Raw genomic sequence first — 13,259 nt, forward strand, 5'->3', positions numbered from 1 at the left:
AAGTGATGCAGTCAATTATAAATGTGCAAAAGAGTACGTAAAAATAATTACATATAAAATTTTTCAAAAAGATATAAAGGCATGTTTTTAAGCTAATAAACTGGATTATATTTTAATGTCCCAACTCCCTAGCATACCATTTCTATGTCGGTGGCGGATCTGGCAAGTTTTGGCACTTTGGACCAATATCGAGCGAATCTTTACTTGATCATTAGCTGAATAATTATTTGAGAGACCATCTAATTAAGTTAATTTATAATCAAGTTTCTTCACAAGTATTTTCATATCATCTAAGTTCATAACATCATTAATACCAGAAACAGGATGAGTCAACAAATGTAAAGGTGTATGACGCTATTCTTAAATAATCTGTTTTTTAAACAAACTGCACATGCCACATGCTCAAGCAAGTAACATGAAGGCATAAAGCATGTAACACAGTTTTAAACAATAATTACAAATGATATTTCAACCTGAAATTAAATCATAAGACCTATTTCTCAAATCTGATGTTGGTTCATCTCTGAATTAAAACAGGTTTGAATCATATCCTCCACTCATATTGTCCCAAGTAACACAGTCAGCAGGCAACCATGAAATGAAACTTGACGGAGGAAAGGAAAACATGAGGAAAAAAAAAAATGCAGTGTCAGAAAGTGGGCCCCAGGTCACACATACCTTCCTTATTTGTGTTGGGAGGAATGGCCTCCCGACATAATGCAGCAGGCACGTTGGGCATATTAGCAGGTCTACTCCATCTTGGTGTCCATCCGCCCAACGACTATAGTGGCAATGTGTCCATCATGGTTCTATAATCTATATAACTATTTACCACATGGACGGGGTTATCCCTTTTCTGTAGTGAAGTAGTCATTTCACCAAGTTCAATATAACTTTCTGGCTTTTATGTGCCAGCGTCATGTATAGCTTGACAAGCTCCTCCTTAATCATGAAAAGTACAGAAGCTGCAAAAACACTCTGCACTATCTTGGTGCTCATTCCCTTGTAAAAGGCAGGCAAGCCTTCATAGCGGATCATTTTAATGATCGCATCAAGAGTACCTGTGCAGCAAAGATACCAATTAAAACTTTGCACATCATTGAAACTGATTGTTTGATTAAATTAAAATTCAGAAAAAGTAGAAACAGCATATTTCTTGGAGTTGAAACAACTCAGAAGGATAACTCATCAGCTAAATTCTCTCCCTCTCTATATTAGGACAGAAGTAACTACAAGGTGTAAAGTGAACACAAAGAAGGAACTTAGTGGAATCCAATGAAATAGTAGAGAAATTTGCAAATAATACAACAGAAGCAATATCTAATTAGCAAATGGGCTAGTCAGCAATGTAAGGGTAGCTAAGGTTTTTGCATGTCTAATAGACCCATGTTGAAGAGTAGGTTCATAGCTTGAAGATGAAACTTACGCTCTCATGTCTCTGACTGAATGGTATATATACAGTTATTCTGATAAAATTAAGGGGGTCTTTGGAATTAAAGGAATTTTTATCAAGGCTTCAACAGAACATCTAATTTCTGGGGCAGTTCAATGGAGGAGCACAACTGTCATGACTTGCTGATCTTGAGGAAATTCATTTTTCATTAAAGTAAACAAGAATGTTCTCGTTATACTATAACTAAAACCCTAGAGGAGATCATTCTAATTTATAACCCCCTATCCTTAAAAGAAGGTTGTCACAAGAAACAGCGCAATGATTTGGCATAACCTCTATTTTGACTCACAAGAGGGAGGAGGGAGAGGTTATCTGATAATCTGAATATTTCCAACAAGGCATCATAGCACATCACGTGAGTAGAAGCCAAAACAAAGTAACTGATCAAACTAGAATTGATTGTCAGATTCAAAGGATCTTATTTCTGATCTGCTCAGTCGCTTGCGGAGAATATTTTTACACACATCAATTTCTTGAACAATAATGGAACAACAGAAAAGTATAGTGACGTCAAACTAATCTATTATGCCAATTTTGTTCAATCCATTTATTGACTAGGGTAGGCCATGATGGTCCAAATGTTGATGCAAGCATGAGGAGAAATGCTTGATTCAGCAAAACTAATTGGGAAAGAAATTTATAAGATTCTGAGTGACCCAATGTCCAAGAAAAGAAAAGAAAAACCCAATTATATGCAAAAATTAAGGACAAATTTTTTTGATAAGTTAAAGACAAAATTGACTTGCCTTGCCTCTCCTCTTCCAGATTTATACCCAAACTGACCAATACATGATATAGGGAATGCACCAGAGTATATATACACACAAATTGATAATACGAAAAATTAAAGTCACCCGGTTTTCTTACTAACATCTCTGGCAAAATTTGAAAATAGGCTTACTACCTGACAAGAATCTCAATCCATTTAAGTTGGCATATTGTTTTATAAGGTCCAGGCTAACAAATGCAAATGTTATGAGGATAATGATAAGGATGAGGATAAAATACTGATAAATTTTAGAAAACTGAATACCTGAGTATCTTAATGAGATATTCCCACCAATCTCCTGCTTTGCTTGCAGCCTTGACTGTATAGGCATTCAAAGTGAAAAAATAAAGATGCAGCTTCAATAAGAACATGGTATGGCAAAAGCATACCAAGTGGGATGCAAAGAAATCACTTGATCAAAAAACTTAACATATGGATTCATCTTTTGATAGGCAAGCCAAATTGACAGGTAAGTACTACAAATTAAACAAGAAAACTGAACATGTTGAGGGTTCTTAACCAATACAATATAAGACTATAAGATAGAGAAGTTAGCCTCTTCACTTGAGCGAACTGTTTATGAAGCATTTTTTCATTTTCCACTCAACGGAGTAAGAAAGCACGCTAAGAGTTTTACTTACCTTGACAACTAACAAGGGATACGTTGCAAGAGTTGCACCCAGCTTTGCCACAGCCCCCGATAGAAAAACCTATTTCACAAGAGAATTAAAAATTTTGGAGAGAGAGAGAGAGAGAGAGGACTGTCCACAGAAAATCATGAAATTCTTATTGCCATTAAAAATGTCAGAACACTAACAAAAGATTGTAAGTGTATTCCGACTATCATCTGAAAGGGATATTATACCTCCAAAGAAGTTATGTTTTTTGACCCCTGCTTGTTTGCAGCACGCTTTCTCCTTAGATGCTTTAACAAGCTTTCATAAATCATGAATTGAATTGAAGGATTGCACACCTGGGAATGGGATTACTTGATTATGCCAGAAGTAACTCAATAATGCATGACAAGTTGATTCAATTATCAATAAAGGCTAACCATTATAAGTGTTGGAACAATTCCTTTCCAGAATCCAGCAATTCCTGCTTCATTGTAAACCTCGCGTGCCTGCCCAACAATGCATGCACATGGACTGGTGATGAGAAGCAAATACATAATCACAAAAAGTCAAAAGCACTAAAACAATGAGGGCAGGTTAAACGAGATGTTAAGAATTTGGAGTTTACAGCTTAAATAAATGGCATACATGAGAGAGAGAGAGAGAGAGAGAGAGAGAGAGAGAGAGAGAGAGAGAGAGAGAGAGAGAGAGAGAGAGAGAGAGAGAGATTCCTCTAACACTAGAAACACAGTCCTAAACAAGATATCTAACCAATAATTCATTTGTTATCATTATATTTCTCAAATTATAAATGGAGAAGAATTATCACATGCCACTTACCTCAATGAATTTCATATTTAAAATGCTCTCCAGGACATTTTCATGTCAAAGATATGGTCGATAGCAAGCTGACAACATTATGGTTTATGAGACATCAACATATTCATTTTATTCCACCAGATATTTACTTCAAAATTGTTTAAACTGTATTCACCATATCATGCAATTAATTATTCAACATTGGTATCAGTTTGTGATAACCACATTTCAGTTTTCTTATTGACGGTTACAATCTTCACAGGCTAACCATATAAATCTCCTTTGGGAGATATTATTAACTCAACTTTTGGAAATTTAGGCCCTGGCTCACGTTTATGTTAAGTGACAGAGTTAACTGCTCCGTGAAAGAGTTAACCACTCCACTAAGTCATATGAATATGATTTTTAGATTTGTAAGACCTATTATAAGTCCCAATTAATCACTGCTCAATTTATGAGAACAAAGTTAGAACTCATAGATTTCAGGCTAAGAGCTTGAAACTGACTGTAAAGCTTGCAAGCAAAGCAAGGTTGTCAGATGACTCCATTTCATTGTTGTTACTTTGCAAATTATATTTCAAGATGCAGCTATTCTTCCTGTTCACCATAATACCACAACAAAATCTGCCTATTCATTGGTGAAACTTAACCAATCCAAATCAAATTACTTCAGCAATAGCAGAGGTAATATTAATTTCCATTTGGCATATTTGAAGTGTGTTGTTAGAGTAGATCACAATGAATTGATGTAAAAGCAACCGGAAATCCAAAACATGAGTCATCTTGCAAGCAAACCCAAAAAAGGGACAAATGGTGAGGAAGAACCAACCGCATGCAGAGTGCCATATGGACGAGGTTTTTCTGAATCAAGTTCAGTCAATTTATCTGACAAAGTTGAATCTACTAAACTTCTTTCAGACGCTTCCCTCAATAGAGCCTCCCTCCTCTTCTCCATTATCTTTCTTTCAGCTTGAGTGTGTGTCTAAACAATATTAGGAAAGGGGGGAGAGAGAGAGAGAGAGAGAACCCGGAATCAGCCATTATCGCTTATACATAATTTTCAATTGAAGCATCTAAAGGTTTAATGAAATACTCCCTATATCAATCATTATGTATATATTTGTACATTCATATGTATCTCTACACATGCATATGATGTGTTAGCATGCGTGTTTTTGTGTCTTGTGTGTCTATGATGTGTTAGCACGCGTGTTTCTGTGTCTTGTGTAAGTAGGGCCCTTGTACATGCAAAAAAAAAAAAAAGATGAGCAAACAGGGTTTCCATGATTCAAACAGAAGTTCTATGGGTTGAACAGGCTATATGAGACGCGCGCACACACTGTAACGACTCAGGGAAAAGCTTGCCACATCTGTCATCTATACCATTACCCCCCAAAAATAAAAAACAGTTAATTTGAAGCTTCCCTAGATTCAATTATGAATCCCAGTTTCACACACAAAATCACTTGCACTTAAAAAAGATTGACTGTGGTGCCATTAGTCACGGATCACTGAACTGAGAAAAAAACATCAGTAAGCATTTCTTTCAGCCATCACATTGCAAAGATGCAGACATATTCTGTTTCTTCAGAAGTAAAGTAACAATAAAACAATGATAAATAGATGCAAATAGTTGTGAGCAGCATAACCATACTATAAAATTGCTCGTATGTAACTTTTCATTACTAGTTGACACATACGGTACTAGAGTTAAATTTTTTAGTAACTAAATGCAAACCCCTTCATTAAGGATTTAACTAAAAGCATTAGAAACTGAAAAGAAGCAAAGTGTACACTCAAAAATGCAAAGGCACCTGCATACGAGTCACAAGAACCCATATAGGATTTGTGAACAACACGTTTAAGGAGCTGCAAGATAAGACATTTTCAGAAGTTATTACTAAAAAGTAAAACTGAGTCATAATAGATAAGGCGGGAACTACATCTACCTGTTCACACTAAATCCTGACTTCAACTATCACTCATGTGATAGCGAAACAGGGACTGATTAACCCCCAGCCATGGCTCAACAAAGCTTTCATATGAACCTCCAAAGTCCCTCAACATGTAATTACTATGAAAATAAAGTAATGTTTAGGGCTAACATAGAATGGATTGTTTACCCAGCAATAGCTGCAACAACAAGCCAAGAGAGCATGCCAACAGTACCATCGCCACGTCCTTTGTCTCTATGAGCAGCTGCAATGGCCTCTGCCCTGTTTTTGAAGACCTGATAAAAATAGTAATAAACCCCCTGGCAGTACAAAAAGGAAGCAGTTAGTCATAGGCAGAAGAATCTAGTGTCAGAGACAACCTGATTAACTAACGGACATAGATACCACTTAGAAGTGCTGATAAAGGTATGAGTAGGTCAACCATAATGCTTGTTTTGCATGGTCTGGGATATGGTACAATGAGGAAATACGAAGGAGGAACGGTGTTTTCTTTCTCTGGTGTGTCAACACTATTCACGTGGATGAAGACATACATGCAAGGCCCGAAAACCAGACAAAGACATGATAATACTGGCCAGTGGCAATACCCTTCTGGACAAGGATTTATTTATTGTAACCACTGTCATGTTGCAGATGGAGACAAAATGGTGAACGGTGAGCCATGCACCGTTTGTCCCTTTGTCATATTAGGCACCGATTGCACCGAAAAAATTATTGTAGGCTGCTCTCTCCTATAAATAGAAGAGAGCTCAATTGTGGGTGTGTGCATCAGAGAAGTGCAGCAGACAAAGTGTGCAGCAGAGAGAAAACAGAGAGTGCTGCGTGTGTGCAGATAGAGTGTGGGAGAGAAAGAAGAGAGAAAGAGAGTGAGTGAGAAGAGATAGTTTTTCTGTAAAAATTATTTTCATAGTGAAATTACAGCATTTGTGGACGTAGGCAATTGCCGAACCACGTTAAATTTCGTCCCTCCTTTATTTAGATTCGTCTCTGTGTCAGAACAGCTCCCAACAATTGGTATCAGAGCACTGGTTTGAGCTGTCCAAAAATTCAAGTTGTTCAAAATCAATTTTTGACAACTCCACGGTGTTCCTCAAGTCGAGACGAATCCGTTGCCGCAAACGGAATCGAAAACGGAGGTCGGATGAGCCTACACGCGCCCCTAGAAGATCGGCACGTGCATCTGCTGCAACCCACGCGCCCCCACGCGCTCCGGAGGTTGAAGACGCGTGCACCACACGCGCCCACGTGCCCTCACGCGCTCCAGAGGTTGAAGACGCGTGAAGGACACGCGCCCCCACGCACCCCCACACGCCCTAGAGAGGTTCGGCGCGTGTGTCACACGCGCCTCACTCTGCCCCACCCGCACACAGTACTGTAGCGCATGTATTACACGCGCGCCACGCGTTTGCCCAAACGCACTGTGCAGAGCGTGTATCCACGCGCCAGACAGATCAGGACCGTCCGTTTTTCAGATCTGTTTTCGGCTAAATCTAAGCCATTCGGAGTCCGATTTCGACGATCAAATAGTGCTTTCCAACTATTTAGATCATTTCGGACTCATCCGTACGGTCGAAAGTTTGAGATTCAGCATCAGTACATTGGATCTGAACCATCCACGTGTTGCAGATCATTTTGGGCTAGATCACGTCAGTTGGAGTTCCATCGCAACGATCAAATAGTGCTGACAAACTATTTGGATCATTCCGAACTCATTTCCAACTAATTCGAGTGTTTCGGACGCAACGGTGATCTTTGTTTGTTTAAATTTGAACTCATTTGTAAAGTTATGGCTGGAGAAAGAACTAAAGGTGTTGGTATCGAGAAATTTGACGGTACAGACTTTGCCTATTGGAGAATGCAGATAGAGGATTATCTCTATGGGAAGAAACTACATCTTCCACTCCTAAGAAGAAAGCCAGATGACATGAGCATTGAAAATTGGAGTTTCCTTGATAGACAAGTGTTGGGAGTCATTCGACTAACACTGTCAAAATCAGTTGCACACAATGTGGGAAAGGAGAAGACCACAGCGGATTTGATGAAAGCTCTATCAGACATGTACGAGCAGCCATCAGCCAATAACAAAGTGCATTTGATGTACAAGCTATTCTATTTGAGAATGGCAGAAGGAACTCCAGTTATTCAGCATCTGAATGAGTTCAACACCATCATCAATCAATTAGCTTCAGTGGGAATTGAATTTGATGATGAAGTACGTGCACTGATTGCTCTATCTCAATTGCCAAAAAGCTGGGAGGCCATGAGAACAGCTGTTAGCAATTCTTATGGCAAAACAAAGATGAAGTATCAAGATATCCGGGACCATATTCTTAACGAGGAAGTTCGCAGAAGAGATACAGGAGAAGCATCAACTTCCAGTTCTGTCTTAAACCTCAAGACGAGAGGTTGAGGAACTAGTAGAAGTTCAAATCGGGGCAGGTCAAAGTCCCGAAAAGGCAGAAGTAAATCTAGGTCCGGAAAACAAGTACAGTGCTAGAATTGTGGCAAGATTGGCCACTTCAAAAATAATTGCAAGGAGGCAAAGAAGAATAATGAGCATGACTCTGCTAATGCCACAACAGAAGATCTCCGAGATGCCTTACTCCTTTCAGTCGACAACCAAATTGAATCTTGGGTGTTAGATTCAGGAGCCTCGTTCCACACTACAGCACACCGAGAAATCATGCAGAATTATGTCACTGGTGATTTCGGGAAGGTGTACTTAGCAGATGGTGAAGCGTTGGAAATCAAAGGCATAGGAGATGTACCAATCAATCTGCCTAATGGAAGTGCATGGTTGCTACAGAAGGTGCGACATGTTCCTAAGCTCATGAGGAACCTAATTTCTGTAGAACAACTTGATGCTGATGGACATTCGGTACTATTTACCGGTGGCATGTGGAAGATAACAAAAGGAGCTATGGTAGTAGCTCGAGGCACAAAAACAGGTACTCTATACATGACTTCAAGTATTAGAGATACTATTGCAATTGCTGATGCAAATGTCAATCTATGGCATCAAAGGTTTGGTCACATGAGTGAGAAAGGAATGAAAGTACTATTATCCAAGAGGAAGTTACCAAAGTTGGAATCAACTGATTTCGATATGTGTGAAGGTTGCATTTTTGGGAAACAGAAAAAAGTTAGTTTCCTGAAAAATGGTAGAACTCCAAAATCTACAAAGTTGGAGTTGGTGCACACAGATTTGTAGGGGCCATCCCCAGTCGCTTCTCTTGGAGAATCGCGGTACTATGTTTCATTTATAGATGACTCAAGTAGGAAAGTATGGGTTTATTTTTTGAAAAATAAATCTGACACATTTGATACTTTCAAGAAGTGGAGAGCCATGGTTGAAACTGAAACAGGCTTGAAGTTAAAATGTCTGAGGTCAGACAATGGAGGAGAGTACATCGACGGAGGGTTCAAAGAATTCTATGCTGCAAATGGGATTAGATTTCAGAAGACTATTCCCGGGACACCGCAGCAGAATGGCGTAGCTGAACGCATAAACAGAACTCTCAACGAACGTGCCAGAAGCATGAGGCTAAATTCAGGATTGCCTGAATGTTTTTGGGCTGATGCAGTTAACACTGCAGCCTATTTGATTAATAGGGGACCTTCAGTTCCCTTAAAGTTCTATCTACCAGAGGAAGTCTGGAGCGGAAAGAAGGTAAATCTTTCCCATTTGAAAGTTTTTGGCTGTTTATCATATGTTCATATAGATTCTACTGATCGTAACAAGTTAGAAGCCAAATCTAGAAAATGTTTTTTCATCGGTTATGGTGATGAAGAATTTGGCTATCGATTTTGGGATGATAAAAATCACAAAATCATTAGAAGTAGAAATGTGATATTTAATGAGCAGATTCTGTACAAAACTAAGTCACAAGCTGAACCTGAGGAACAGCCAAAGAAACCTGAGGTTGTTGACTTTGATGTTACTCGAGTCAACACTGATCAGAACGAGGATCAAGAAAATGATGATACACAAATCGAACAACGTACACCACTCACTGTTATTCGAAGATCTTCAAGGACAATTAGGCCACCACAGCGGTTCTCACCATCTCTACACTACATCTTGCTAACAGATAGTGGTGAACTGGAAAGTCATGATGAACCTCTACAAATTGAAGATTCGATCAAGTGGGAGAAAGCCATGCAAGATGAGATGGAGTCACTGATGTCAAATCAGATATGGGAGCTAACTAAGTTTCCAAAAGGCAAGAAGGCTTTGCACAATAAATAGGTGTACAGAATTAAGGAAGAGCACAATGGTAGCAAGCGCTACAAAGCCAGAATGGTCGTAAAGGGGTTTCAACAAAAGGAAGGTGTCGACTACACAGACATTTTCTCTCCAGTTGTAAAATTGACAACGATCAGGCTAGTGTTGGCAATTGTGGCTGCAGAGAATCTACATCTTGAGCAGTTAGATGTGAAGACTGCATTCCTTCATGGTGATTTGGAGGAAGACATCTATATGCACCAGCCACAAGGATTCTCAGTGAAGGGAAAAGAGAATCTAGTTTGCAAACTGAAGAAGAGCTTGTATGGCCTAAAACAAGCTCCACGACAATGGTACCGGAAGTTTGACAACTTCATGTGCAGTAATGGATTTACAAGACTGCAGGCTGACCATTGTTGCTATATAAAGAACTTTGACAACTCTTATATTATCCTACTGTTGTATGTGGATGATATGCTCGTTGCAGGGTCAAGCATCGAGGAGATCAATAAACTGAAGAAGCAGTTGTCAAAGCGATTTGAGATGAAGGATTTGGGTGCTGCAAAACAAATCCTTGGTATGAGAATTATTAGAGACAGGTCTAATGATACTCTCAAGCGCTCGCAGGAGGAGTATGTAAAGAAGGTGCTCAGAAGGTTTAACATGGACAAGGCGAAACCAGTGAGCACACCCTTAGCTAGTCACTTTCGACTAACTAAGGATCAGTCGCCAAAGACGGAGGAAGAGCAAGAATGCATGAACAGAATACCCTATGCATCTGCTATTGGTAGTCTTATGTACGCCATGGTTTGTACAAGGCCAGATATTGCACAAGCAGTGGGAGCTGTGAGTAGGTACATGAGTAATCCAGGAAAGCAGCATTGGGAAGCAGTCAAGTGGATTCTAAGATATCTACAAGGCTCTTCAGATACGTCACTATGCTTTACAAAAGCAGGTTTAAAACTACAGGGATATGTAGATGCTGATTTAGCAGGTGACGTTGACAGCAGAAAAAGTACTACTGGATTTGTGTATACGCTGGGTGGTACAGCTGTATCGTGGGCTTCTAAGTTACAGAAGATTATTGCTCTCTCAACTACAGAAGCGGAATACGTTGCTATAACTGAAGCAGGGAAGGAAATGGTTTGGTTGCAGTCATTCTTGGAGGAATTGGAAAAGAAGAATGAAAAAGGCATTCTGCACAGTGATAGTTACAGTGCTATTTTTCTTGCAAAGAATCCAGCCTTTCATTCCAGAACAAAACACATACAGTTGTGATACCATTTTATCCGATCTCTTTTCGATAGTGGACAGTTGATACTTGAGAAGATTCGAGAAACAGAGAACCCAGCAGACATGTTCACAAAAGTAGTTACTGCTGACAAACTGAAGCTGTGTATAGTTTCAGTTGGACTTCGTACTTAAAGGCATGACTTGAAGTTGCTGTGATGATTGCTATGAAGATATGTAGACTCATTTGTCTCCAAGTGGGAGATTGTTGCAGATGGAGACAAAATGGTGAACGGTGAGCCATGCACCGTTTGTCCCTTTGTCATATTAGGCACCGATTGCACCGAAAAAATTATTGTAGGCTGCTCTCTCCTATAAATAGGAGAGAGCTCAATTGTGGGTGTGTGCATCAGAGAAGTGCAGCGGACAGAGTGTGCAGCAGAGAGAAAACAGAGAGTGCTGCGTGTGTGCAGATAGAGTGTGGGAGAGAAAGAAGAGAGAAAGAGAGTGAGTGAGCAGAGAGAGTTTTTCTGTAAAAATTATTTTCATAGTGAAATTACAGCATCTGTGGACGTAGGCAATTGCCGAACCACGTTAAATTTCGTCCCTCCTTTATTTAGATTAGTCTCTGTGTCAGAACAGCTCCCAACATGTCATGTCATCGATATATTGTTTTATGATGCTCCAGAGTCTAGACTTGTCATTTGAACCAATCAAAGAGGCGCACACGTAATTCTAGTAATATATCCTCTTCCCAACTGAAACTTAGTAGGGGATTTTGTCATTTATGCATTCCTTTCTATGGTATTTAGAAATAAATGAGTAAAAGGACTTAAAACAAAGATAAAATACAGTAATCGATAAATAAAAATAAAAATAAAAATGAGTAAGTAAAGGAAAGAATAATGAGCCAACTTGCGAAGCAGCGGTTCCGAACAGAGACGGCCTAAGACCACTATAAAGTCCTCCCCAACCTTCGGTTCTTATGACCTGATATCCATCCAACCAAATAAAAAATTGGGAAAAATTTCGTCCGTTTGTTCGAAAGAAAGAATGAAAGAAAAATAAAAAAGAAAACAGAAAAGAAACCTGGATGATTTGAAGAAGAGTATTAGTGGGACGAGCAACTTCATGGCGTTTGGAAGTGGGCAAACTCCCATCGGAATTGCGTAAGCCTTTCTTGGCTACTCTCTCAGTTTGTTGACGCGTATTCACCTGCAAGCAAACAGAATCACGTCCTTCAGACGAGCTGAGAACCGAATTCCAGAGAAACAAAAAAGGAATAACGGCAAGAACTACGACGGTGCAGAACGAGAGGGAGGTAGGAGAGTGGGATTTGGTACCGTTTGGAGGGGATAAGTAATGATCTGAGCGATGATACCACCTCCAGCTCCGGCAAGCCCATTCGCCACTGCGTTCGACATCGCTCAAATATTCAGTCAAAATCAGTCGTTGCTCCCAAATACTCGGATCCCTGCTGCATAAAACCTACCTACCCATGCGGTATCGCTACTTGTCATATCCACTTCCTAATGTTCACTTCTTTTATTTTCTTTTTTCACATAATTAAAAGGCGCAAGCAGCTGAGTGACTTTGGCGGTAATTACCGTTTGAGTTTGGAAAAACACTGCTTTTGCCCTCCAACTGGCCGATTTTTTTTTTTTTTTTATCAAATGCATTAATTTTTTATATTTCCTTTTCAAATTTTTTGTATTTTATTGGATCAAAGTAATTTTTGTAGCTTATTTGATTGGCTTATCTTTCCTAAATATAAGGTCCCGTTTAATATTAAGATGAATTGAGATTAGTTGATTTTTTTATAAATAATAATAAGTTAAGATATCGTGGTGAATTTTGTGAGATCCACTTAATATGAGTTTAAATTTATTTCTAAGAAGTTAAAAAATATTGTAAGTCTTACAGATAAAAAAATGTTGAATTAAAAAAAATTATAAGTCTCACGTATTAAAAAAATTTTAAATTAAAATGATTAATAATTTAATAATTAAATATTTAAATATTAAATTTAACTGACTCAATTTAGTTCGACTTCAAAACGGTGCCTATATCCTTCTCTAAATGTTTAGTTCACAATTAAGTTTTGGACGCATGCTACTCCAATGGTTGTAAAAAAGTGACATAAATTTATCTATTTTTGTCTTATCAACGTCTTTGTTACGCCCTATTTTTCTCT

At 38.8% G+C, this 13,259-nt stretch overlaps 1 protein-coding gene across 1 annotated transcript; it reads right to left on the reverse strand.

The window, feature by feature from the left end:
- Positions 1 to 325: 325 nt before the first annotated feature.
- On the reverse strand, positions 326 to 12,604 carry LOC122315709 (peroxisomal nicotinamide adenine dinucleotide carrier-like). The gene is made up of 11 exons (XM_043131809.1): positions 12,409 to 12,604; positions 12,155 to 12,280; positions 11,981 to 12,055; positions 5,779 to 5,909; positions 5,470 to 5,524; positions 4,485 to 4,637; positions 3,277 to 3,345; positions 3,088 to 3,195; positions 2,864 to 2,932; positions 2,487 to 2,541; positions 326 to 1,061 (listed from the first exon to the last, which is right to left on the reverse strand). Exons 1-11 carry the CDS (start codon positions 12,487 to 12,489, stop codon positions 871 to 873), a joined length of 1,113 nt encoding a protein of 370 aa, XP_042987743.1. The 5' UTR covers positions 12,490 to 12,604; the 3' UTR covers positions 326 to 870.
- Positions 12,605 to 13,259: the final 655 nt, after the last annotated feature.

Source organism: Carya illinoinensis, chromosome 7, assembly GCF_018687715.1.
Source record: "Carya illinoinensis cultivar Pawnee chromosome 7, C.illinoinensisPawnee_v1, whole genome shotgun sequence".
Classification (NCBI taxonomy): domain Eukaryota; kingdom Viridiplantae; phylum Streptophyta; class Magnoliopsida; order Fagales; family Juglandaceae; genus Carya; species Carya illinoinensis.